This window comes from Solanum dulcamara, chromosome 1 (genome assembly GCF_947179165.1).
Source record: "Solanum dulcamara chromosome 1, daSolDulc1.2, whole genome shotgun sequence".
Taxonomy (NCBI): Eukaryota; Viridiplantae; Streptophyta; class Magnoliopsida; order Solanales; family Solanaceae; genus Solanum; species Solanum dulcamara.
Window position 1 is genome coordinate 439566 of NC_077237.1, and position 26785 is coordinate 466350.

The 26785-nt window shown below is 32.5% G+C and overlaps 4 protein-coding genes and 1 long non-coding RNA gene across 5 annotated transcripts; 2 read left to right on the forward strand and 3 right to left on the reverse strand.

Annotated features, from left to right (window-relative positions):
* Positions 1–3838: 3838 nt before the first annotated feature.
* LOC129885648 (uncharacterized) lies at positions 3839–7833 on the forward strand. Its single transcript, XM_055960009.1, has 5 exons — positions 3839–4548; positions 5737–5955; positions 6737–6826; positions 7037–7141; positions 7331–7833. The coding sequence occupies exons 1-5, from the start codon at positions 4012–4014 to the stop codon at positions 7547–7549; spliced, it is 1170 nt and encodes a 389-aa protein (XP_055815984.1). The 5' UTR covers positions 3839–4011; the 3' UTR covers positions 7550–7833.
* Positions 7834–8358: 525 nt separating this feature from the next.
* On the reverse strand, positions 8359–10515 carry LOC129885658 (uncharacterized). Its single transcript, XR_008766100.1, has 3 exons — positions 10411–10515; positions 9345–9492; positions 8359–8589 (listed from the first exon to the last, which is right to left on the reverse strand). It is a non-coding gene; the product is annotated as an uncharacterized LOC129885658 (long non-coding RNA).
* A 946-nt stretch (positions 10516–11461) lies between these two features.
* Positions 11462–13884, reverse strand: LOC129885664 (CASP-like protein 2B1). The gene is made up of 3 exons (XM_055960030.1): positions 13568–13884; positions 12789–12921; positions 11462–11841 (listed from the first exon to the last, which is right to left on the reverse strand). Exons 1-3 carry the CDS (start codon positions 13789–13791, stop codon positions 11593–11595), a joined length of 606 nt encoding a protein of 201 aa, XP_055816005.1. The 5' UTR covers positions 13792–13884; the 3' UTR covers positions 11462–11592.
* Positions 13885–20420: 6536 nt separating this feature from the next.
* Positions 20421–21875, reverse strand: LOC129885671 (glucan endo-1,3-beta-glucosidase 4-like). The gene is made up of 3 exons (XM_055960042.1): positions 21689–21875; positions 21004–21252; positions 20421–20726 (listed from the first exon to the last, which is right to left on the reverse strand). The coding sequence occupies exons 1-3, from the start codon at positions 21792–21794 to the stop codon at positions 20692–20694; spliced, it is 390 nt and encodes a 129-aa protein (XP_055816017.1). The 5' UTR covers positions 21795–21875; the 3' UTR covers positions 20421–20691.
* Positions 21876–22485: 610 nt separating this feature from the next.
* LOC129895865 (pentatricopeptide repeat-containing protein At3g51320) lies at positions 22486–26676 on the forward strand. Its single transcript, XM_055971641.1, has 4 exons — positions 22486–24386; positions 25425–25505; positions 25672–25778; positions 25889–26676. Exon 1 carries the CDS (start codon positions 22787–22789, stop codon positions 24377–24379), a length of 1593 nt encoding a protein of 530 aa, XP_055827616.1. The 5' UTR covers positions 22486–22786; the 3' UTR covers positions 24380–24386; positions 25425–25505; positions 25672–25778; positions 25889–26676.
* The last annotated feature ends 109 nt before the right edge of the window (positions 26677–26785 follow it).

The window sequence follows — 26785 nt, forward strand, 5'->3', positions numbered from 1 at the left end:
TCGTGCCGACACTGCACATACTGATCCCTTGGTACCTATAGAGGGTCTATAATGGCTTCAAAGAAAAATCAATCGAAAGTCAGTTCACTAAAATATTCATTGGCTAACACACACGAAAGGAATCAGAAAATTCTCTAATTCCGCTTGTGCGGCTCCTAAATGCTTTAAATGAGTCATGGATTGTGCCAATGCTGCAAACATTGATGTTACCGGTACCTATGAAGGGTCCCATAACGGTTTTGAAGAAAAATCAATCAGAATTCAATTCACCAAAATGTTCATGGGTAATACACACGAAAAGAATTAGAAAATCGCGTATTTCCGCTTGTGCGATCCATAAATGCTATAAATATATTGTGGATCATGTCGAAGCTATATATACCGATCCTTAGGGTATCTACGGAGGGTTCCATAATGGTTTCGAAGATAAATCGATCAAAAGCCTATTCACCAAAATATTCATAGGCTAACACAACGAATAAATTAAAAAATCGCTTAATTTTGATTGTGTGGCCTCTAAATGCTATGAATGTATCGTGGATCGTGCCGATGCCGCATGTACTGATCCCTGAATACCTATGGAGGGTCCTATAATGATTTCGAAGAAAAATTGATTGAAAGCTAATTCACCAAAATATTCATAGGCTAACACACATGAAAAAATTAGAAAATTGATTAATTCCGCTTGTGCGGCTCCTAAATGCTATGAATGCGGTGTGAATCGTACCGCATGATTTGATCCCTCGGATAACTATGGAAGGTTCCATAACGGTTTCGAAGAAATATCGATCGAAAGCCCGCTCACCAACATATTCTTGTGCTTACACACACGAAAAATTAGAAAATTGCCTTATGCCGCCCCTAAATGTTATGAATGTGTCATGGATCATGCCGCATGTATTGATCTCCCAGGTACATACGAAGGTTCCATGACGGTTTCAAAGAAAAATTGATCAGAAGCCTATTCACAAAATATTCTTTTTTTTAATTAAAAGATATTCACAAAAATATTCATGGGCTAACACACATGAAAAAATTAGAAAAATCGCCTAATTTTGTTTGTACGGCTCCTAAATGCTGTGAATGCACCATGGATCATGCCGATACCGCACGTATTGATCCCACTAGTGAGGATCCCATTACGGTATCGAAGAAAAATAGACTGGAAGCCAGTTCACCAAAATATTCATGGCTAACACACACGAAAAGAATCAGAAAATTGTCTAATTCTGCTTGTGCGGCCCCTAAATGCCATGAATGAGCCGTGGATCGTGAAGACGCCTCACGTACTGATCCCTCGGGTACCTACGGAGGGTACCATAATGGTTTCGAAGAAAAAAATCGATCGAAAGTTAATTCACCAAAATATTAATGGGCTAACACACACACAAAAAAGAGAAAATCACCTAATCTGCTTGTGCGGTCCTTAAATGCTATGAATGCGTCGTGGGTCATACCGACGCCGCACATACTAATCCCCTGATTACCTACGGAGGGTCCCATAATGATTTCGAAGAAAAATTGACAGAAAACTAGTTCACCAAAATATTCATAGACCAGTATCTGGTCAGCAAACTTTTTTTTTTTGCCTGTTGACATGTGAATGCCATATGAAATTGATAAATCTCATATCTTCATGTTTAGTTTTATAAGTAAATGTTTGTGATTACAAACTTTCTAATACATATAATTTTATAAATATCACTAAGCAATGATAATAGTAACTATTTATTCTTTATTATAATTATTTCACATATGCCAAATATAATTTTTTTTAAATTTTGCAATATCTAAAATGATAAGGATTTTTTTAATACAAAATATCACAGGAGTCGATTTAATATAATATTTTTTTTCTAGGTCTTTCTACGGTGCCACAGACCCTGAAGAGGAATTGGAGTGTCATATCTTCCAAAATTAAGTTATGGGTTAAGTCAAAATTGAGATTATGAATATTTTTCGGAGAATTTAGAATATTAAATCATGATTGACCAACAACAAAGGTAAGAAACGAAACCATCATAATATTTCGATAATTCCTATAGTCTTTGCACACTAATATTGCACTTTATAAAAGAAATAAATTCGACAGATTAAACGAAGAACAAAAAGCACGGAGCAGACAAAAGATGAAGGAGATACATACATACGTTAAAATGTTAATATTAATTGTGATGAGGGCGATGTAAAATGTTAATATTAATTGTAAGAAGCACCGCCAATAGCACATTTGGAAGAAACCGTGAGTAAAATATTGAAAAAATTATGCATTTATTTTTATAGTTTGTCGCTAATCTCTTACTAATAATTATACACATATTTTTAAAATTTTATTATTGATGTAATTATAATAAAAAATTGTAAACAGTACAGTTACTATTTATTTTTTAATTTGTCTAATTCACTTCAATTTGAATCAACCATGTTTTAATATTGACTTTGTACAATTGTGTTCAATTTTTTAAAATGTCTCATTAAACATTTTAAGCTCAAACTAATTAGATTATTAAATAATTAAACTTAAACGTCTTTAACTTTAAATGTCTTCTAAAGGTAACAATCACTATAATATTGATTTTTGTAATTTAAAATATTATAAAATATTAAAGGAAAAAAATAATACTCTAATTGGCATATCGAACCATCTAGTTTATTTAATTTCAATATATTTATTTTACACCTGACGTGTAGAAAAGAATAAATTGATGGCTAATCCCGATTTTTTTAAATTTTATTTTCTAAAATCATATTCGATTAAATAAATAATAATAATTAAAAAATCATGATATAACTTCCTTCCAAACAAGCAATCAAAGAGACATTAAGAGCCTGTTTGGATTTAAGCTAAAGTAGCTTTTAATTCAACATTTTTATAGTGTTTGAATATGTTCGTGTTGTTGTATAGCGTTTGGGTAAAACAAAATATATTTCAAGCACTTATTTGTAAATTAAAATAACAAAAATAAGTCAGAAGTTAGGATTTTATGACTTTTGGTCAATAGATAATTTAAATTTTAAAATGCTATTAATTATTTGGTTGTGAGTAAAAATTTCATAGTATTTACCCTCTCTAATTTCCTTATCTATCTAATTATAGTTAATCTTCTGCTTTCACTCTGAACCAAGATGGGACAGTACACGTACATGTGTTAAATGAGACATAGAGTGGTAAAAAAAGGTTCAATCGAAGGAACTGGAGATAAATTTAATCATTTGAATATTTAAATAAAGACTTTCAAAAAATGTTACTTTTTGAAAGTATATTACTTTTAATGTGCTTACCTTTAAATGTATAATAGTTTCAGCGTCCATTCTAGCTAGTAATCTCTGATTCAAGTAAAACATCTCATGCATTTCATTTCTAATCTCAATCAACAAAGAAGTACTATATATGCACATATAGCATTAGTTCTTGATTTCAATATGAGCAACTTTAATTAATGGTGTGCCATCTGGTAGGGATTGTTTGGCATTTGTACATGCATGGAGCATTTCATTGGCTTGGATTGTCACAATATTATACTATCGTAATCGTATCATTTGATATTTCAAATGAGGTTTACGGAGAAATACCATTGTTGGAGACTTTATATACCAATGATACAAATATAATTATTTAATTTACTATCGGATTATTGATTAATCCATTAAAAAAAACCTACAATCGTTCAAAACCGATAATTCAATAATAAAAAAAATTAAAACCGTTATCAAAATTGTTAAACTAATAACACATTATTAATAAAACAATAACCTTTTTTCGATTCAGATTATCGATTTCGGTTTGATTTTGAGCCGGCCTAGCGTAATTTATTAGCATCATGTGATAATTCTAAAAAAATCTCCCAAGTGTAAACGCTCCCAAAAATTTGAATTCAGCCAGCGCCAAACTATCTTCTTCTTCACCCCTCTCACACATACACACAGTTACAATAAACCCAGAAAATGCTCTCTCTATTCTAAAATTCAAACCTTAATCTCTCCAAAATTCAAACTTTGACAACCCCAACAATGTCTTTAATCAAGCCATCATCTCGCTATGCTAAAACATCTTTTGATTCTTCAAGATCTTCCACTAAATCTGACCCTTCTTCCTCTATAGACCTCACATCAAAAACCCAAAACACAGCTCTAATCAAAATCAAGAAAGGTTCAAATGGGGTTACTCAAACTACCCATCAATCCAATTTCAGCTCAATGGTCAAGAAATTTGTTGAACACAAATCTGCCACAAAGCAGCAGAAAAAGGGTGATTTGAAATTGGTTATTCCTGTGGATTTTATAGCTGAAGATTTGAAGAAAACAGCGAAAAGGGGCAGTGGTTTGAGTTCTTTGCATAAGAAATTGTTTAAAGGTTCTTCTTCTGCTGCTGCTGGTGGTGTGAAAAAAGACGAAGGAAGCGCGAAGAAGGCGTTGACGGAGGTTAAGGGGAATACAAGGACATTAGGAATGGTTCTTAGAAGTGAGAGGGAGTTGTTAAGTATGAATAAGGAGCAGGAGGATCAGATTGTTGAGCTTAAGTTGATGCTCGAGGAGAAACATCGAGAGGTATTTTAGTGTTGCTTTTGGATCTTGTTTTGTTATTTGCATAAATTAAACATTTAGAGGCTAACTTTGATTTAAACATTTTGATAAACAGCTTGGGATTTGTTTAAAAGCTGTGCCTTTCTGAATTATTTGGTTAAATTTTTGGGCAAAGATGCAAACTTTATGGATTTTTAATTCAAAGATTTTAGTTTTGGTATGTAGAATTTTAAGAACATTGGAGGTGTAAAGTGGCATCATAACTTAGTCCATGAAAGTGGTAGTCAATGTATTTGGTTTTGGAGGTTTATAATCTAAAAAATGCTGCAATTATTTTGTTCAAGATGACATTTTTATTGTTGCAAAATGTGTGATGATATCATTTTTGATGGCACGTTGGTGGTATAACAATTAGTGAGTTATTCATGTTTTCTAATTGAATATATGCGTATGTTACTTTAGTTGATGATTGAAGAGAAAAAGTAAGTGGTGCTATATTTGTATACCGTATAGTTTTATCTTGCATTCTGTCATAATTTTTGATATTTTACCCCTTTCTCTCTAATGTAGAAGGAAGCTTTCTCTGTGCATCTTAATAATTGGAGACTAACTTTGAATGGAATGGGTTGGCCAACAGCTTGTTCATGAATTTGTTCAAAAGTTGTGGCCTTTTGAATTTTTTGGTACATTTTATGTCAAGGTGCAATTTTTTTGTCTATTTTCAGTCAAAGAGTTCATCATTTGATATGTGGATTTTCAAGAATAGTGGAGGCGTAGATTTGCACATCAAGATGGTACATTTGTTGTTGTAAAATGTATCTGGTGTAGATGGTTGATAGTCTAAAAGAATGATGTAATTATGTTGGTCAACATGGCACATTTATGTTATTATTGGTTGTTTATTGATGAGCCAGAATTATGCTTGATTTCTAATTGAATGTGTTTGTATGTTGTGGATTTGGTTTATACAATTCTTTATTGTATAACTTTTTAATGGTGTTTATTCCTTTTCTTTCTGGGAATTTCCATGTTATGGGGGCGGTGTTGGAGTTTGAACAGAAAAACAAACAATCCAAAGCTGTTCCCATTTTTTCCTCCCTGCAATTTTCAACGTGAATCGAGTTAATCTTCTGAGGTTACATAAAGGAATTGATGCTTTGAGCTTATGCTACCTCTTTGCTTCATTTCCTGATTTGCACATAATACTGACAGGTTGAGAAGCTTAAGGACCTGTGCTTAAAGCAAAGGGAAGAGATAAAGTCACTCAAAAATTCCATACTGTTCCCAGATGTTATGAATTCTCAAGTTCAGGATCTTTTGGAAAAGCAGGGTTCAGAACTCAAACAGGCAAAGCAGCTTATACCAAATCTTCAAAGGCAGGTCACTTCTCTTACCGGGCAACTACAATGCCTAGCCGAAGATCTCGCTGAGGTAACAAGAAGTCATTATTGTCTGCCTTCTGCTTCATATGAATCATTTGGACTGTTTGTTGGGATCTCTCTATTGTCTAAACCCCAAATTCCAATCTATCGTGTATTTTGAAAAGCTGCACGATAAACAAAAACTAGTTAAACTCAGACATGTTTTCTGTTGATATCACTAACCTTATTATCTACTGGCTAAGAGAACGAGAACCTTCTTGTTCGAATGCTCCATGAACTCTTAAATATATCCAATAAGGATACTACAGAGAATAATATGATTTTTCTACCTCACAGATGAACCACAAAGGCTTCATGTCATGAAAAAGTCAGTATCGTTCTTGGTTTCTGCTAGCTCCATCATGATGAAAAATATGGAAGAACACTATATGGATCTAGTTGATATATGCGTCTTCCATATTTGTTCTTTAGCCTGTTGATAGTCAAACTATCGCTTCTGCGTTTCTTATAAATGATTTGGAGGGAGCTATATGTTGTGATTTTGCATCATTTTTTTTACCCATATAGCCTGTAGTGATAAATTGCTCAAGAGGGCTTTTTGCTTGTCCAGTAAGGTGAAACAAAGGTAAGGAATCCCATTTGCCTGCTCTTTGGTGTAAAACTCTTTTGTTTCTTTTAATTATGCTACACTGTTGCTACTGCAATTTTGACAAGTCCGTTGGTTTGGTCCTCATGTGCTTTGGATGTAATAAAGCAAATATCTTTGGTAATTTATCAATAGATCAGCATTAGATTGTTATAGAAAATGGCTGATACTATAATTTTCACAGGTCAAAGCAGATAAATATGCTATAAGAGGGAGCTATGACTCTTTTGGTAGCCCTCCAGAATATGATCAAGAAGAAGCAGCTAATTCTCTGGTAAATATATCTAAATAATGTGCAAAATTTTTCTAATGCAACACGAAGTTTGTTGTGAATTTGAACAAATTATCGATATAAGCTTAGATAATATCCTTTTACGCCATTATTCTGGTCGTAAGTTATCATCCTTTCAAAAGAAATGTGACATGAATGTGCATGTTAGGCATTCGCTTCAGGGGAGTAATTAGGTTTATTTGTTTCTATTAGGAGTTCAGCTCTGAGGATCACACAATTCCCGGTAGTCCAGATGACATGTTTCTCAAGGATGTAAACCCCTGCTTAACACCTTATTATGCCAAGACAAAGTCCAAGGTGAGTGATCATGACCTGTGAAATACTTGGCGCTCTTTTGTTTGTGAAATTTGAACATTATCAGTGAAAGCCCTTCGTGGCGGGGCATTTCTGATTTGCAATTGCTTTGAAATATCTTCTCGACACATAGTGTTATGCTCTTATAAATAAGGTGACTCGTGTTTCATTGTCTAACATGTTATCTTTTAGGAATTTGATGACTTCAATTCTCCTGATGCTAAAGATTTGGTAAAAAACAACATTCAAGTGTATCATGAGGCCAGCTACAATTCCTGTGCAAGGAAGTTGTCGAAAAGTTCAGATTGTCGCCAATGTTCCAATACAGGCAACAAAGCAACTCGTGCAGCTCGCAGTTCTCATGAAAGCAAATGTACTTACGGAAAGCAGGTTCACAATAAGTTCTACTAAGTTGCCCTCAATCCTGACAATGCTTCTTGAGGGCCACAAAGCCTTGAATCAACAGCTTGCTGGTTGACGACATTCTTGGTGATCGCATTGTCTCAATTTTCCGTCCAATTCTCTCCTTTTCGATGTATTTCAGAAACTCAATCTGATTGAGCTGCCTAGACCATGTAATCAGCATACATTTTGTTGGTATGATCTGTTAATAAAATGCACGTTTGGAGGCTAAAATTGCATTTTTAAGATCGTATTTCAACAAATCTACAATATGCTCAGTGGAATCCCACAATGGAGTAGTGTGTACGCAAACCTTATTCCTACCTACACATAGGTAGAGTAGTTATTTCGGATAGACTCTCAGCTCAAGCAAATATTGTCATATAGGTGATACCACATAAGTACACTCCCAAAATTGGAAAGGATTTATTTGATGATATGAACCGTCGCAATTTTAAGAATTCTAACTATTAAATAGATCATGTTTTTTCCATAGATGATCTATGGTTTTAAAAAACTGGAAAGCAGTTGTTTGGACCATGGTATCAAAAGATAAAAGCTTTTGCCTTTGATTTTGAAATCAATTGTTTAAAATATATTTGATTGGGCTCATCGATCGTAATTCATTGTGATAATTGCACTTTTAATCCATCGATTTTTAATGTATTTTGATTTTGGTCCTTGTGATATATGACTGAGCACATTTAACTTTAAAAATGTGTGATTTTGGTCCCTTTGTATAAGAAATATGCACAATATTTAGAACTATATTACCATCCAATATGGATGAAGAATACAAATTTAACATAACTCATCGATAATGGAATGACATAACACTAAATAATTTGTAGAAATTCACAGTCAAAGGGATCAAAAGTGCATCAAGCAAGAGAGAATGTTGTAACAACTTATTTAGAGTTTGTTTGAAAATGTAACTCTTAGATTAATTGTAAAAAGATATCTTAATGTTGCATTCTTGTGAAGAAATTAAGAGCTTCAATCTTCATTGTTCCCACCATTAATAGCCATCTTCACAACCTGGAAAACAACTGCAAATCCAAAAGGAAAAAACAAAAGGATTTATCCCATCAATTTGAGAAATGAAGAGTTCATAAATAAATAAATAACGTTTTTACATCGCGAATCGATCGATTTAATGGGATGTGAAAGGTTCATGTGAATTCAATGAGAACTATAGTGATGACGGAGCAAGAAATTCATACAAGATTTGAGAAAATACTTTAGTATCATATTTAGGATTTGAACTTACGACCTAAAGCAATTTCAGAACACTTTATTATCACATCCTAAAATATTTTCTTATATCAAGGGGATTCAACAATTCACAAATATCAAAAAACAAAAGTTGCTTTTGCTTTATTGACACACTACGATTTTTCAATGAAGGAGATTCAATTGATGCCCTTGCCCAAGGATACATCCATAATTGAAAATTATATATATTCAAAACTCTCTAATAACGGCATCATGTTTGGATTCTGTTGGTTGCTATGGAAAAATGCTATTATAAAGAACATACTTGTAACATAACATAACAAGAAAAAATTGTTAGAATGAAATAGCGTTGTTATAAATGACAGTTGCTATAGAGAGGTTTGACAGTATATTTATATATACACAACTTATGACTTTGATATTGATTGACAAGCCAACAAGAAAAAGTATTAGAAAATCACATAACTTAATTATGTTGTATAGAAAACATATATTATAACATAATATGAAAAAGCGATTCCAGAAGAACCTGGTCATTATAGTGAAACGTTGTTATAGAAAAGCTTACAAGATCCAACGACCAAAACAGCAAAGAGTGCAAGAACAATGTGTGCTGGTTCCATTTTGTTCTTTCCTGTTAGAGGATTCAATCCTCTTCTTGTTATGTTCTTCTCAAACTTAGCCACTTTCCTCTCTGCAACTCTTTTTGATGTTGTCTGCGAATTTTTCGAAGAAAAAAATAAATTAAACAAATCATCATCATTTTCCTGTAAATATCCAGACTAGCTAGCTTACACACATCTCGACAAAACAAATCACTGTCAGTTTTTAATAATGGTATTAGCTAGGTCACCTTGTATACGCCTCAACTAATTCCACGAAAACAAATCACTATCATTCTCCTCAATTTATTTATAATAACAAAAGAAAAGTAATTTTACCTGAGACCACAAAAGAATCTCTATTTTTTTAGATAAATATGAAGTGTTTCACCTTTCTAGTGGCTTGTAATTTTTAAAAAATTAATTAAGTAATTTGATTTTTCTTAACAAGAACAAGCAAAGTAATCTAATTAAATTGTACAAACAACGGGAATATTTTTTTCTTTTTTAATAAAAATAAAAGGACAAGGAAAAAGTAACTACAAGTCCATGATTCTAATCGATTTTTTTTTATAGGGAAATAGGGTGTTTGGGAGAATTTTTTTTTATTAGCCAACTAGCACACACCTCAATTATTTTGTATCATTTCTCATTGGTATGAGTATTGAATATCCCTACCTTTTTGTGACTTCTGTAACTTAACCCCCCCCCCCCCCCTCCAAAAAAAAATTAAAGAATCAAAACCCTTTCTTATCCATTGATTAAGGAAAAAGTAAACTTTTATCTAAAATTCTCAGTAGACACAAATTAGAGTACTACCAAAATCCAAATAAACGAAATTGGTTGTGGTAGTCTGACCGCCAACGATGAAATTAGGATGAACCCCCTTTGGATGATATATAAGATTTATATAACTGAATTCAACTAAATCGGAATCGAAAAGTAAAAGAATAAATTTACAACAAATGAGAGAAGAAATCCAACATAAATCCCCCCCAAAAAAACTAGAAAAAGGAGAAGAATTGTTTTTACCATTTTTTTGTTCTTGATTTTCTTCAATGGCTGTGAAAGGTTGTAAGAATTTGAGAAAACCTAAGACTTACTCTGTGAAAAAAGAGGAAGAAAAAATTACCTTTTTGTGCGTTATATTTTGTAGAAATCAAACATTACAAAAGAGGGAAAACATTCAATGCTTTGTTACTCTAATTTAATTTGGTTAAGCATTAATTGCTTTCATACTTTGATACCAAATTTAGATTATATTTCAAGTAACAATGTTTAATTCAAAAATGCAAAGTAGTATGAATTAAGTTGTATTCACAGTCTACTAATCGTCTACTCCAATACACATTCAATAAAATTGAAGCGATACAAATATTTTTCACAATTATGCACCGTTTTCTAACACTATATTTTTATCGAACCGCTTAAACTAATTAAAATTATTTCAATTTTAAACAAAGTTTCAAAATTATTAAGAGAGATTATTCAGTTAAAGATCTGTGAGATAATTTTTCGCCATTACTTTATTCACAACAATCGTCGAGTACCACCATTGTACAACCATCATTATCAACCACTATCATCATTAGTCACTATCACTAACCACACCTTCAACCATCACAATCATTAGCACTTCCAACTATCATATCACTATTAGCAACCACCAACCCATCGTTGTCATTAGCTACTACCATCAATCACCTACACCATCACGAGTTCACAACCGTCACCACCATGGTCGATCACTTTCTCCATCAAAACCACCACCTTACTACCTTGTATATTGCGAATATAATATTTACATTACTTTCTTAATATATTCTTTAATAAAAATAAATATTAAATATATCAGAAATTGAGAAAATAACATTAATCATTCAACATTTATATATAAATATAATATTTTATATTCAAACATATATTCAATTTCACACATCTTAATTAATTAAAAAAAAAACAAATTTGTTGAATATAACCTCATATGTAATGTGTTTGTAATATATAACAATTGATGAACTTATGAAAGCAAGCAAATAAAATTAACATATCATATAAGGAATGATAAAAGCTAACTATGATCAAGCAAACATGAAATGATTATAATAATCTCACCATCTTTGGTCTTTGATTTATTTTACAACATCCCACAAAAAAAGATCTAAAAAAAAAGACCAAAAGGGAAATCCACCAAAGTTACATTACATTACATTATTATATTGCATTGCCTTTTCCTTTACTATTTCCATACAAACGAAAGAGACTAAAAGCAGAAATGCCAGAGAGAACTATCATACTAAGGCTCACTATTAAAGAACTTGCAATTCCTTCTCCAACTTGGTTACAAAATTTCCCATACATATTGCATATCTTCATCCATTGTAATTCTGTTTGCCCTAACTTGGCAAACACCGCCGATTGCGCGGCCGCAGCAACGGCGGTCAGTGTCAAGTAGGCCATCAACTGCAAATTTGAGAAAAAAATGATATTTCAGTGACAGATTCAGAATTTAAACTGTAGGAAAGCGTTATGCATTTTTTAAAATGTAAATAGACCAAAAGAAGGAATGATGTGATAGAAATAAGAATTATAAAAGGGCACCCATGGGGATGAATCTTTACTAATTAACCATTTCAATAATATGGGCGATGTCGTAGTAGAAGTCATGTAGTTGGAACATTTGTTTTATTCGTTCGAGTTCTGTTTCTTTTTTGTTGAAATTTTAGTGGTTTTAAGCATATAAATCTATGTTGAATTTGAAGGGAAAAAAAGGTACACTAGTGGAGACATCTCTAATGATGAACTATTTCAATATTAGTATGGGTGTTGCCGTGTTACGAGACGTGATCATGAAAGTAATGATAAAAGAAAAAGTTTATATAATTGGACCATATATTCTATCCATTTGAGTTTTGATTATTTTTTGTTGAGATTTTAGTCATTTCTCATATAAATCTATGTTTAATTTGGACTATGAAGTATTGACTAGTTGAATTTGGACCAAAACTGTTATATATATATATAATGCTTAGACTGGTCATAGAACAGTACATTTATTTGGGTTGTGACTCACTTCTGAAATTTGTATGAGTTATGAACTGTATGAATTTAATGATTCCACTACAAACAAAACATTGATTTTGCAGCCTTATCCTAGAAGAAATCGTTATTGCTACAACTACTCTTGTTTCCCAAGAACTATTACTACTAGACTTTAAGTTTCATAATAATTAAATAAGAGCTATCAACAAGAGGTTTCACGCTCAAAATCTGGGCATAGGGTCACTTATTTTGGGAGATTTCCGGCCACAAATCTGAATTGATCGGATTCCAATATAAATATTGAATACTCTAGTGAAAAACTAAAAAAAAAAAAGAACATAATAACTAGCAATTTGATATAAATTTACCTGATCACCAGAAAAAATAGCCCAAGCCAATGGTTTATTGAAGAGAACACTTCCTCTAATCATGCTCAAAATGCATCTTAGAACTTGCACCAATGAGTAGGCAGCAGCTAATCCATTGGCTATCACTAAAAACCTGCACAAATATACATAAGTCCACTTTTTAAACCTTTGAAGACTTAAAACTGGGCCAAATAATCACCGCCACAGGTTTTGAGATCCTCTGTCCTCAACCAAAAGGCTTGATATTAATTCACTTTTAACTAAAGTTTTGAGTTTGCAGCTCGAATAAGGTAAAGAGCGTTTTATATTGAGTTCAACTTTCAAATAGACTAAGTTTTCGAGTTTAAAAGTTAATAAAATCAGTCGCATTTAGTAAAGAGCGCTTTAATTCAAGTAAAACTTTTTTAAAAAATCAAATACCTCAAGTTTAAAACTCGAATAGAATTACCTTTATTATAAAGGCTTTATTTCAAATAGACTTCTACACAAGTCAAAGGTCTCGTATTCAAACCTATAATAGAAAACTTTTGAGACATACCAAAGATATTAGGGTTCAAGACTTAAATAGAGTCGTTTCTAAGAGAAAGAACCTTATTTCAAGTGGAACTTTCAGACACATGAAAGGTCTTGAGTTCGAAACTTGAATAAAGTCTCCTCTAATACATAGAGAGCTTTATTTTATGTGAAACTTTCAAACACTAATTTAAATTTGAATTAATCGGAATGAAAATAAATAGCACATGTCAAATAAATTAAACAAGAAAAGAGAAATAACTTACACAAGAGCTTTCATATCAGTGAATTTAGCAATTTTCTCAATAGAGAAAATAACTTTAATTTGTTTGTCGGTCCCAATAAGAATAGCACCAAGAATTGCTAAACCAAAAATAACACACCTTAACACAAGCTCTGTAACTCTCACTCTCCTATCAATTACCTTTAAATTATTCCCATGATAAACTGGAACATTTCCAGGACTAACTCCTATTCCTAAATAACTCATCTTTTGTTTTTCTTAATAACACAAACTCAAAAGCTTCTTTTTTTTTTTAATTAGCTTAGAGTAAACAAACAAGAAAAAGGCAATTGCAATTTTCCAAGAAAAGTTGAAACATGCACTTATATAGAAAAAACTCTCACTGTACAGGGCTTCACATATTTAATGCAACATTTTAATTATTATTTAGAATGAAATAGATTGTGACTTTTATGAGATATGTGGTGATGGAGCTTAGCTGCACCTTTATAGGACTCTTAGAGTGGCAAGTGTACCTAATTTAACAGAAGACAAAAATTTCATTAAAAATGTTTATAATTATATATATATATATATATATATATATATATATATATATATATATTAATTTTTTGACAAAGAATATTGCTAAGCAAAAAATAAATTTAACTTTTTATACATTTACATAATCTAAGTCACTTATTAGAAAATTACAGGTAAATCTTTTGTTAAATATTACTCCCACTATTCTATATTAATTGAATTTTTGAGGGATTTTTCATTGTTCAAAATAATTGGATTGTTCAAAGTTTAAGATGAATGTTTGAAACTTTTTCCATATTTACCCTTTCATTTATTGAAGTTTTATATTTTCTAGGAGATAAATCACACTGATTGTAAAGTTATATTTATGATTTTACAAAGGGCAATAGTGAAAAGTATGGTTCAAATTATGTCCTTGAATATTTTTCTTAATATGTTTACATTATCTCACAAATTCAGTTAAAATATGGAATAGAGAGAGTATTTTTTCCCTCTCATAAAATGTGATGGTACTTTCTTTTTTTGTCCTTCCTATAAAAAAATGTTATTTTTTATATTTATAAACACTTAAACTCTTTAAAAATATTATTTTAGTACATTGAGTTATAATCACATAGATATTTATAGCTTGGTTTATTACTTAATGTGACAAAAAAATTATTCCTCTCTTAGACTAGGTGGGAGAACTAAATATAATGGTAATCAACTATCTCTTACAAACTAAAATCCATTCATAATATAAAAAATATTGATAGTATTATTACCATATTTTTATTATCAATACAAATAACTTGAATTCAATAAAATTCAGTAAAAGGTAGGAACGGTATAGTATGAGTTCTCTCACTCGATAGAGTAATTAACTAAGATTGTTATTAATGAGCTCAAAATATTAAAAAATAAACACATTAATAAGTCAAAGGAGATTCAATATTATTATAGATATACGTAAAAAATAAATTTAAATATATATATACATATATATATATATATATAAAAGTACTATAATTTTCCGATCAAAGAGGATTCAATGAAACCCCGACAGCCCTTTCTAGTTCCGCCTCTGATTCCGCTCACACACAAAGCTCCACGTGTGCAATAATTGGAGATAGGAAACAAAAGCAATAAATGGAGCCCGATCAGCTTGCAATTGAATGAAGGCAATATTTCCACAATCTCATATTAGTTATTATGTTACTCTTCTTAAAAGTTAAATTATGTAAATTATAATTAGTATTTTATAAAAAAAAATTCATATCAAATGAGCATAAAACAATTATAATTTATAATATTTATTATATTTTAAATATCTAAATTTTAAATATAAAATATTAAATATATAATTTAATATAATTTTAATTAAATTCAAATTCAAATTCAGATATAAAAACATGACAATTAACTTGAAGCGGAGGGAGTAATACTGATTTTCTGGGAAGTGACAACAGTTACTTGTCCCAAGGTGCAAGGAGAGATAAGGATGAGAAATTGCCTTAAATTTTCTGCTGAATTATAGTGTGGTGAGTGACATTTATTATGACCATTATTTCATCTCCATGCATAGCAAACGGGACACAACAAGGTGTTTAATAAAATAAAATAAAAAATCTTCTAGTTTTATATTATTTTTAAAAATATATATATTTTGTTGACAAATTATGCAGTGTTTTTTTTAATTTTTTTCATTCGTGTTTGATATATTTACTTTGCAACAATAATTGATTCAGCCATTGAAAAATTAAAAAAAAAATATCGACTTAGATCGCATTAGATTCACACTGCATTATTATTTTACAATAATGTGTGTGTGATCACTGATCATAGGCTATGGAAAAAAGAAACAAAAATCTCAAAGTTGCTAGAATCATAATGAAGACCACACTTGATGTTTTACTTTAATGAAAGTGGTAGGGCATTGGTTGCCAAAGTTGTGAATTTTTCAAAAAAATAAATAAATTGTTTTATGATAATTTTGATTCAAAAAAAATTATTTCTCCTTATCAAATATTTTTACTCCATTCTCAAAGCTCAGATTAAAAAAAGATAATTATGAATAAATTAATTAATCGAACGATATATATCCGTAAAGAAATTTGGTCATCTAGCTAAATTATGCACTTATATGATTCAAAGTGTGAAGTGGAAAAGCAAATCCAGTAGCAGGTACAACTACTTCATTCCACTAGCAAAAGTGGTAAAATCAAAAAGAAATAATTCTTCCATCGATTTGATTTACATATTTAATTTAATAAGATTTCTTATAAGTTGATTTAAACTACATATTAGTTCAATTTTTACTAGATTTTGCAGGTCAATAACTAACTCAAATTTAACGAGTCATATTTTCATAAGCTAATTTTGAGGCCTAATGTAAATTACTAAATTTATAGTTTTAATAAAATGGTCAACAAACATTGAATTATTACGCTTCTAACAAGTTGCCCATTTGAATATTATTATTTTTAGAAAATAATTTAGTTAACATTGAATTCGCACAAGGCAACAAACGACAGGTTAAGATCTTGCTATAATTATTTGACTGTTAGTCACCATCAACATCATCATTTATTTCTTAGTTCATAATTTCTAACGAGTAAAGATTATGAAAATCGATAAATGATAAAAAAAAAAATATTAGCGATCATTTATTTGGACCTTACAAAAGCCTTAGCAAAAAGAATTAATCAATATTTTTATTTTTCTGTGAAGGAGTAGATAGTCAATAAAATAGAGCGCTTGAATGCTATAATAAACCACTCAACAAGACTTATAATTTGTCTATATATTGCATCTAAGTTGTCTTTTGGTGTGCTATACACATTTATGAAATTATAATTTTACTATATTAAACTACTATTTTTTTCTCTCGTGTTGCCTCACTAGCTATACCTTTTCCTAAAATTAGCAAAAATATAATTGTCTCTCAATTGGTAACTAATTAGCTTAGCTTGTTGTACAAACGTTGGAGGCAAAAGTATAATTTGGAGGGGTAATTCTCTAAAACAATGTTGTGCTTGTGTCTGATTTTTTAAAAATGTATTATTTTTGACGAATCAAACATATACTTTTTGATATTTTCGAAAAGTTCAAGCAACTAACTTGTGTTAATGCCTATGTGGCTACCACATACGTCCATGGATGTATATTAGCCAAATGTTATTCACTTTCAAGTTAAAAAAAAAGAAAGAAGTATTGAAAATATCCTTTGAACTTGGTGTGAATTATTAGTTTCATTTCCGAACTATTAACAGCCTTAAAAACACAATTTTACTTGACTAACTCAATTTAAATACACCTCCGATCTGCCACATGGCATAGCAAGTGGTCTCAAACTCTTGTAGGAGTGTGAGACTCTTAATAAAAAGCTAAGAGAAGTGTTGAAAACACCCCTAAAATTGGCGAGAATTTAGGGGTGTATTTCACCCATGTGGCGAGATCAAGGGTGTATTTAAGTTCAATTAGTCAAGTATCAGTCCTTTTAAATTTGTTAATAGTTCAGAGACGAAACTAATAATTCACGCTAAATTTAGGATATTTTCAAAACTACTCTCTTAAAAAATGTAGTGATATTCTTGGTAACTTATGTAAATTAGACCTCTTTTATGATTGTATATATAGTTGAAAGTTGAAACAATGGAATTGGGAAATGTGTCCACTTGATAAGGAACCCCATATTCAAGATTAAATTCCATATTGTTGGAACATAAATATTAATGTCAGAAAAAATGGAAATTTCAATATCATGCATTTACCTTATTCATGAAGTAAATAATACTTAACAACTATACTTGTAAATGTGAGTATTAATTGGTCCTCTTTTTTGCTTCATCTTCTGCTTTTATCCCCACATTTTAGACTCAAATTTTGTTCACACGCACAATAGATCATATGGTTCTAAAATCTCTATTATTTTTTCTATAAATTAATCATTTTTATTAGACTATAAATGTTGTGAACACAAATAACTCAAATAATGCTTAAGGTGAATGGGCCAATTAATTGGACAACCCAACAAGATATTCGTTCAAGTTTTTGTCTAAGTTGATATATATCGCGTCTCATTACGGAAACAATAGATTGTTATATATTATGAGGTAACTTAATTTATAGTGTCTGTTGTCCGATTTCCGTGCTTTGTTTTTTTATGTTTTATTATCTCATCTTCTTCTTCTGGTTATCTTCTTCTTTTTGTTATTCTTTCCTTAATTAGAGTTTGCTATTATCTTATTGTTCGGATTTTTAAATGTAATTTAGGTTCAGTGAATATAAATACATTTAATTTTTATGTTGAACATTGGCTTGTTTCAATAAACCTAATGTCTTTCAATTTAGCCAAAGGTTAATCGCGAGCCTTTGCACTGTAGTCAGCTTTTTGTCCTTTATTATTAGTAAATTTTGATTTTAGTTTTTGATATCTGATTAAGCATATTTAAGCTTCAATTGATATCCCTTTACTTGTAAAATATTTAGAACGTACTATCAACCATTTGATTATCCATGTGTTATCTTAAATTTGTATGTTTACTCCATATATTAAAATATTATAATTTCCTACGTAATGGAATCAAAATTACATATTTGAAAGTTAAATGTCAAAATTGGAGACGTTAGTCGAGCGACGTTGAAAATCCTAACAGACTCCAAAGCACTCTTGGAGGTCCTTTCCTTGTTGCTAGCTGGTGCAAGTTCTTTCTTGCCTTTGGTTGTTTGTTGTATTGTTGTAGGTTGCTGGATTGATTCATCAACATGCACTAACAACAACTACATAGAAGACACCACAGATACAACCATCAACTCCAAGACCCCTGTCTGTCTGATGAAAAGCATCAACAGAGAGACAACATCCTTCAAAGATAGGAACTCACCAACACAGCATCCCTACACCCATACACATTCCATCCCTGCAACACCTGTAGCAGCTCCACTGCTTCCAAAAACTCTTGAACCTCCTGGCTCCTTTAATTGTTATGTGCAGGCACATAAGATACCCTCAAAGGAGCTGCTCAATCCTTCTTTGGAGACAACAAGAAGCTGCCTACAGGTTTGCAACAAACCCCACAACTATCACACTTGGTTGTCTCTTTGTTTGCTTGTTTGTGCAGGTAAACAAAGTCACAGACAAAGGGACATAACAACCACAATTGCAAGGGCCTCACCTACTCCCACCAACTCTCCATGCATACATGTTGTATACCTTCAACACCTGCAGCAGCCTCCTTTCATCCAAGTATTTTGGAACTCCTTGACTGCTTTCATTGTTGAGAAGACAAGAAGATGGAGCACCAACAGACACAATGCTGAGTATACAACCTCCACTTGGAACTCTTGGCTTGCTTACTTGCTGATGTGCAAGCATATCAAACAGCAACAATGGACCCTTCCAAAGTGCAAGGCACCTTCAGACATACATTTAAGCCAGGGATTCACCCTTGGAACTCTTTCTTGGTTTAATTGTAGATGTGCAGGTACATCCCTGATCAGTCGACAACACTGGAACCACACAACCAGCTGTTCAAGTCAGGGCTGCACCACATACAAAATGCATGTTACACATACTCTGTCCCTCAGCTTCCTTAACTACAACCCCAAGAAAGATGGCTGCTATGGCTCCATTTATTTCCTATCATTTCACCCCCTTAGCTGCTATTGTTGTTGCTACATAACTCCTTGGACCTACTTGGTACGATATGACTAAAAAGGGCAAAGATGAAAAGAATTTCCTCAACCCATGCGAGATAGAAGGTTCGTATACTTGTTCTTCTCAATGTAGCTATGCCTGAGTCGTAGCATAATTGAATAGGACTAGTGTAAGTTACTTTCTTGTATTCTCATGGAAGGGGAGAGTCTCCCTCATTTATGCTTTCTTAGTCGATTTGTATCAGGAGGAGTCCTCTCATAGGTTTACTGCTTTCTAGTTATAGTTAGCCCTTTTTTGTATCGGGGATGAGTTAGCCGACCTTAGTAGGTTAGCCGACTTATGTACCAACATAGGATCGGAGGTAAGGCTTTATGTCCCCCTCCTTGTATTTTTCTGTTTTAATTTTATGTTAAGGCTTGGGGGTGATGCTCAACCCCTGACTGTGCACGAGAGGTGGGAGCCTCGTGTAGAGTCTGTTCCCAAAAAAAAAAAAAAAAAAAAAAATGCCAAGTCATGTATCAAAAACAAGCTTTAGTAATACTAGATTAACCTTATTGATTGTCCAACTAATAAATTTCCTTTGTTATTTCATTCAATTAATTTCTTTCATTTCTTCAAAATATTAATGACGTGCGTTAGCCGTTCTAGAAAATATAAAGTACTACAAAGAATTCTAGAAAACATGTAATATTTTCATTGACAATTATTTTTTTCTTAGGAAATTGAGGATGAGCAACTTAGTAAAGGTAAAAGGTGTCAAAGTATTTGCAGACTTTTTTTATTCTTGTTATCGGGCACCTCAACTAGTTCCACATGATTACTTGCTAGATACATGGTAATCGAATAACGGACGGATGTAGAATTTGATTTTTACTTAAACCAAAATTCTCACATCTTTCCATTTTAGTAAATTCGTTTATGTAAGTAAAATAATCAAAGCATAGACAAAAGAAGGAATAACACAAATTTAATAGAAACAAGATTGATCATGGAATAACCTCAAACTTGCAAGCATCATGGCCTGTCAATAGAAAATGACAAAAAATAATTAATTAAATTCTCTTTTCAACATTTTATTATACATTACAATTAATTAATCATATAACTTCAAAAGAAACTATTGCATGTATACATATATAATAATCGTAACACCACAATTGTAAAAGTTAGTATAAGTTGCAGTTTATTCCATATCAATACAATTACAAATATACATTTTAAAAATGCTTAGTATATAATATTTTAAATCTCGAGAAGAGAAAAGTGAATGGAGGGAATGCACTAGTAATAAAACTTACTTGGATCATGGGCAGTTAATAGAGCAGCAGAATTGAAGTAGCAACTAGCCCCTTTTTGTTTCATGTTTTGGTAGTAACTATTGAATGCATAAGAGGCATGTTCTTTCACAGTATTTGGGAGGTAACATGGCTGATTCTCTTGTATTTTTGAGCAATTTCCTCCATTTTTACATGCCCATTTCAGGGCTTGAACCAACTCATCATCTGGTGTTTGTTTATCAGCTATGCACCAATCATGAAACTGTCCCTCTACATACATGTACCAAAGACTACTTTAACATTTATTTAATCACAGATCTGGGGTTCAAACTTCATAAATAAAAAATTTCCTTTGTCCTGACCTAGACCTAAATAAATTGATCCAGTAGGTTTCGAATACCAGATGTTTAAACAAACAAAAAATAGGCTCTTGCTCTAATTATCGGGCTCAGCCCAAAAATAAAGTGGATACAAAGAATTTTATATAGTCGACTCTAACTTGTTCTGAACTAAAACGAAGTTGATTATTAATATGAAAGTGTGCTTTTTTTCATTCTTTGGTGGAACTAGGCTACTATATCCCATTGCCAAATCTTGACAAGTAAAATAGGGTAATAGATCTAATAGTTTGCAGGCAAATTATATTAAATTCTTAGTTAGATCTAGTAATTAACAAGTTAAGATAGGTAGTTAAACAAATACTTACCAGATTTGAAGGGAACAATTGAGAAGAAGATGAGAGCAGTTAGAATCTTAATCAATCCAAATGACATTGATCTTGTATGTAAATATTTTGAACTAGACATGCTCATTACAATTTATGTAATTTGAATCCTTTGATTGAGCAAATAGTTGTATAGTGACTTAAAAAGTGTATGCAATCATATTACAAATGTCTAGTTTGCCCTCAAGTTTATTATATCAAGTATCAACACATGTTATAGGATTTATATTATTTAGTATAAAGGGTCATAGTTGTCAATAGACTATAAGGCATATAATCTTTACAAGAATCAAGATCACCGACTAGAGAAGAAAACATAAAAGCTAAAAAAGTGGAAAATTCCCCTCTCTATGTGGTGGTATGTAGTGGTAGTTAATGGTGATAAATAATAATTGTGGCGGAAGCATTAGATAGTGATGGTTAACGATTAAAGGATCGTTCGGTTGAGAACAAGTTATCCTAGGATTAATTATTCTGGAATAACAAGATAAGTTGTCATACCATGTATATGAGATAACTTATTCCATCATTATGGTATAAATTGTGGGATATATAATCCAATAACTACTTAATACCTCCAAATGGTAATTAATGGTGATTATTGCAATGGTATATTATGATGACGAACTGTGGTTGACAATAGTAGTTAAAGTGAAAATAAGCAAGCCCAAAAACATTGTGGATCCATAAATTTGGGCCATCAAAATTGAGTATAGCAAAGCCCATATTCAACAGTCAAGCCCAACAATAAAATTTTCAGTGAATCCCCTGCCGTTCTTCTTCTTCCTTTCTTGGCTCATCCTCCTTCCCTCTTCCTCCAAATTTGACAAAGCTTTCAACTTTCTCTTTTTTGGGGGTTTTGGGTATTTGTTTATATCTTCCAAGTATTAAAATCCATTGATTTTGATCCAAAAACCATAGTAAACAGTGATGAACAAAGAAAGAAAGAAAGAAGTAATTTTTCGATTAATATTCATCATGTGCACTATAGAAAACAGCAGTAAGCAGCATTAATGGCAGAAAAATCCTTCTTTCTTCAAATCTTAAACATCACTACAAAACCCAGAAACAGATATATGAATGGCAGCAAGAATCTCCATCAAACACTTAACCCCTTATTTTTCTGCATCCAAATTCTCTTCATTAACACCTTCTTATCAATCCAATGCTTTGGAATTTCTTGATTCTTGTCAAAGCTTGAAGGAGCTCTTTCAAATCCAAGCACATTTGATAATAACTGGTCTTTTACAAGTACAAAACCCCTCATATTCTTGCAGATTTTTGAAGCTCTGTACTCAACATTGTGATACTGAATATACTGCATTGGTATTTAGGTGCATTCATTTTCCAGATACTTTTTCAGTTAATACTGTTATAAAAGCTTATGCTTGTAGTTCTTTGCCAGATAATGCTGTAATTTTCTATTTCCAAAGGCTTAAAAATGGGTTCTTGCCTAATAGTTTTACGTTTTCACCTCTCATGAGTGCTTGTGCTAAAACGGGTCGTTTGGATTCGGGTCAGAAGTGTCATGGACAAGTTGTGAAAAATGGTGTTGATGGAGTTTTGCAAGTGCAGAATTCTTTAGTGCATTTTTATGGTTGTTGTGGTTTAATTGGTCTTGCTAGGCAGGTATTTGATGAAATGCCCCAGAGGGATGTTGTGTCTTGGAACAGTATTATGAATGGATATTTAAAAGTGGGGGAATTAGTCGTTGCGCGACAGTTATTTGATGCAATGCCAGAGTGTAATTTAGTTGGGTGGAATGTCATGATGACTGGGTATTTGAATTCGAATAACCCAGGGAAGTGCCTAAAGCTGTTCCGAGAAATGGCACAGAGGGGATTGAATGGGAACGATACAACTATAGTCATTGCGCTTACTGCTTGTGCTAGGTCAGCTCGGATGAAGGAAGGAAAATCTGTTCATGGGTGTCTTATTAAGGCATCTAAAGACTTGAATTTGATTATTAGTACAACTTTAATCCATATGTATAGTAGATGCGGAAGAGCAGAAATTGCTCGTTTAATTTTTGATCAGATATTGATCAAGAACATAGTGTGCTGGAATGCAATGATTTTGGGGTATTGCGTTCATGGAAATCCAAAAGATGGGCTTAATCTGTATTCAGACTTGTCGAGTAGTAGATTAGAAAGTACAGAAAAAAAACGTGTTAAGAACCGTGTGCTTCCAGATGAAATCACAATTGTCGGCGTCTTATGCGCTTGTGCCCGTGAAGGACTGTTAACAGAAGGAAGAAAACACTTTGGCAACATGAGTGATGTATTTGGTATAAAGCCCAGCTTTGTGCATTTTTGGTGCATGGCTAATCTTTTGGCAAACGTTGGCCTAATGCAAGAAGCAATAGAAACACTGAAGAACATACCAGTGGAGAGCAATTTGCCACTGGAATCCTCATTGTGGTCTGACTTGCTTGGCTCAGCCCGCTTTGGAAGGGATGTTAGCGTAGGAGAACAAATTGCAAATAAGTTGATTGATCAAGACCCCAAGAATTTTTGGCATTATTTATTGCTGGTGAACATCTATGCTGCAGCTGGTCGTTGGGATGAAGTGGCTCAGACAAAGGAGAAGATGAAGAATAGAGGAATAGAAAGAACACCAGGTTGCAGTTTAAAAGACTTGAAGGAAATTGTTCACAACATGTCAGCCACATAAAGTGCAGGTATCTTTTTGTTAGCTGGTGTCTTCTATTTACCTGCAGAATAGCCTTTGCTCTTAAGGAAAAACCTAGTTAGATGCATGACCCTATATATTCTCATATGATGCATATTCATAAAGTTTGTGTCCTATACTTTCTGAGAATATATCGGCTGGGAACCTAAAAATGATACCGAAGATGTCACCATGAGGTCTCAGGTTCAATCCCCAACACAAACAACACACTAGGTGATTTCTTCCCATCTGTTCTAGCCTTGGGTGGACAAGGTTATGTGGTACCTGGTGCTGGTGGGAGGTGATGGTATCCCGTGGACTTAGTCGAGGGGTTCACAAGTTGGCCCGGATACCACAACTATCAAAATAAGAAAAACAAATAATAATGTTGGGAAGACCAATATTAAAAGCATAATCCTAAGCATTATTTAACTTCTCTATGCTCCGTAAAAAAGAAGAAATTGGTTAACGGACTAGTAAGTGTTTAATACTACGAGCAACTTAATTGCAGTTTGAGTTGCTGTAATCAAGTAAGACCAAATATACTGTGTTTTGTGGTTAATTTAACTAGTAACACCTACTCTTTTGTCAATTTTGAGTTTGAATAGACTTCAGACAAGGACTTCCATATTACAGTCTGATACCTTTCTCTTGTTAGAGTTGTTTTTTAAACTGGAGGTAATCGAACAGAGCTACATATGCAGGCTTTTAACCATTTTAACTTGAGGAATTTGACAAGCTAGCTAATGTTGTGTTGAATGGAACATCGAAGAACAGATTATATAGTCCCTCTTATAGTCTTGCCTCCTTTCTTAATCACACCAATCCTGCAAAAGATTAATGCTTGACTATTTCTCCAAGTTAATTCACCCCACATAATCATGGAAATTCTGTGCCAACTTTTAAATGGGTATCCCTATCTTAGAATTCAAATTCTATGAGCATAACTAGATATCTGCTATCTTCTTTGTTTGCTTTATCCTGCTGTCTGCGCTTCTTTGATACTTTGAGCGCTAACAATGAAGAACCTAAATTGCATGAGATGCAGCATCTTCAATGGAAGCTATTGATGAAACTATGGCCAACTGTCCTTGCATCGGAAGGAGCTTTGAAAAAGCTAAGCATCATGGTAAAGACTTAACAGCTATGATGGATAAGTACCTTCATGCATATGTGTCAAAGTATTTGTACTTATTTTAGATATAATAAATTGTATACCTTTAAAACAACCAAAAATAAAATTGTATACCTTTGAGATCTCATCAGGATCCTGCTTATTATTCTTTTCTTCTCAGGGAGGCTTTACTGATGACTTCCTTACACACCTAAATGTCTGGTGCTCTGCCCTTGTCTGAGAATGACTAAAAGTACAGATATGCGGGGCTCATGGGATGCTTTACTGGTAAACTCCAACTTTCGTTTTCAGATGTTGATGGTGCTCTTCTGTTATAACTAACAATATTCAACTACAAATTGCATGAGTCAACTAAATGTTTTCCTGAACACCTTTAGGATTTCTGATTTCAAAATGGATTTTGGAATAAGGAATGACTTGGAAGATGGGAAAAATGAAGATAGCTGCATACTGCAGTCACATCCAACTCTGGGTCTCTACAAGAAGGTCCATAAACAGATGGGAGATGTGTGGAACGGAAGGTGATGGTATAAACTGATTGTGAAGATGATGCAAGAAAGGGAAGAACGAACATTGAACTTGCCCCTAAATCAAGGACAGCGATATGGCTATTCTTGGTCCAACTGAGATGATAGATGATGTAACTGGTGAATGGAAGCTTCTATAGTGGCAGTCACCTAGCTCTCTTTTTGACATTCAAAGGGTAAAGCTTTCAAGATCCTGAACAGTGGCAATAAAACAGCATCAGGAGGAAGCTGGACATTTCGGCTGATAATGAAACTTGCAGTTCCTTTTTAAGCTACATAACCTATTATTTCACTGAATGTCCTTGCTTAGTTTGAATACACAACACCTGAGTTTCCTTCTGTGTTTATCTGCAGAGTTAATTCAGTGCATATAAATATCCCAAAGTTTACATTGGTTTGTCGTCCATCAGTTTATGTGGTTACCAACATCTATATAAGCCTTTATGGCGTTATGCCTTTTTGTATTCTGAAATCTAAAAGGTACAATTACCTCCTCATCTATAAATGGTGGGTGAGCAAGTTTAATGGAAGAATGACCAGCTTCTTGTACGTCACTATTACAGAAAACTATAGTACTTGTCTTAAGATTTGCAGCTATAATTTCAACAAGTCTGTTGAGCTTCTGTACAGTTTCAATAAACAATAACAACGTACTCAGTGTAGTTAGGAAGTACAATATTTGTCATTTTGAATAAGTATGGAGTATTTAACACTAACTTTATCAATAACAAGGATAACTTCATCAAG

Bases quoted from the DNA above. Each gene is read 5' to 3' on its own strand.
- LOC129885648 (XM_055960009.1), top strand. From the start codon at position 4,012: ATGTCTTTAATCAAGCCATCATCTCGCTATGCTAAAACATCTTTTGAT. The intron at 5,956-6,736 runs GTAACAAGAAGT...TAATTTTCACAG, and splicing joins TAGCCGAAGATCTCGCTGAG to GTCAAAGCAGATAAATATGC. The intron at 7,142-7,330 runs GTGAGTGATCAT...GTTATCTTTTAG, and splicing joins ATGCCAAGACAAAGTCCAAG to GAATTTGATGACTTCAATTC.
- LOC129885664 (XM_055960030.1), bottom strand. From the start codon at position 13,791: ATGAGTTATTTAGGAATAGGAGTTAGTCCTGGAAATGTTCCAGTTTAT. The intron at 12,922-13,567 runs GTAAGTTATTTC...ATATTTGTGCAG, and splicing joins ACTGATATGAAAGCTCTTGT to GTTTTTAGTGATAGCCAATG. The intron at 11,842-12,788 runs GTAAATTTATAT...TCAAATTTGCAG, and splicing joins CTATTTTTTCTGGTGATCAG to TTGATGGCCTACTTGACACT.
- LOC129885671 (XM_055960042.1), bottom strand. From the start codon at position 21,794: ATGAGCATGTCTAGTTCAAAATATTTACATACAAGATCAATGTCATTT. The intron at 21,253-21,688 runs GTAAGTATTTGT...ACATGTATGTAG, and splicing joins AATTGTTCCCTTCAAATCTG to AGGGACAGTTTCATGATTGG. The intron at 20,727-21,003 runs GTAAGTTTTATT...TTCTATTGACAG, and splicing joins ATTAACTGCCCATGATCCAA to GCCATGATGCTTGCAAGTTT.
- LOC129895865 (XM_055971641.1), top strand. From the start codon at position 22,787: ATGGCAGCAAGAATCTCCATCAAACACTTAACCCCTTATTTTTCTGCA.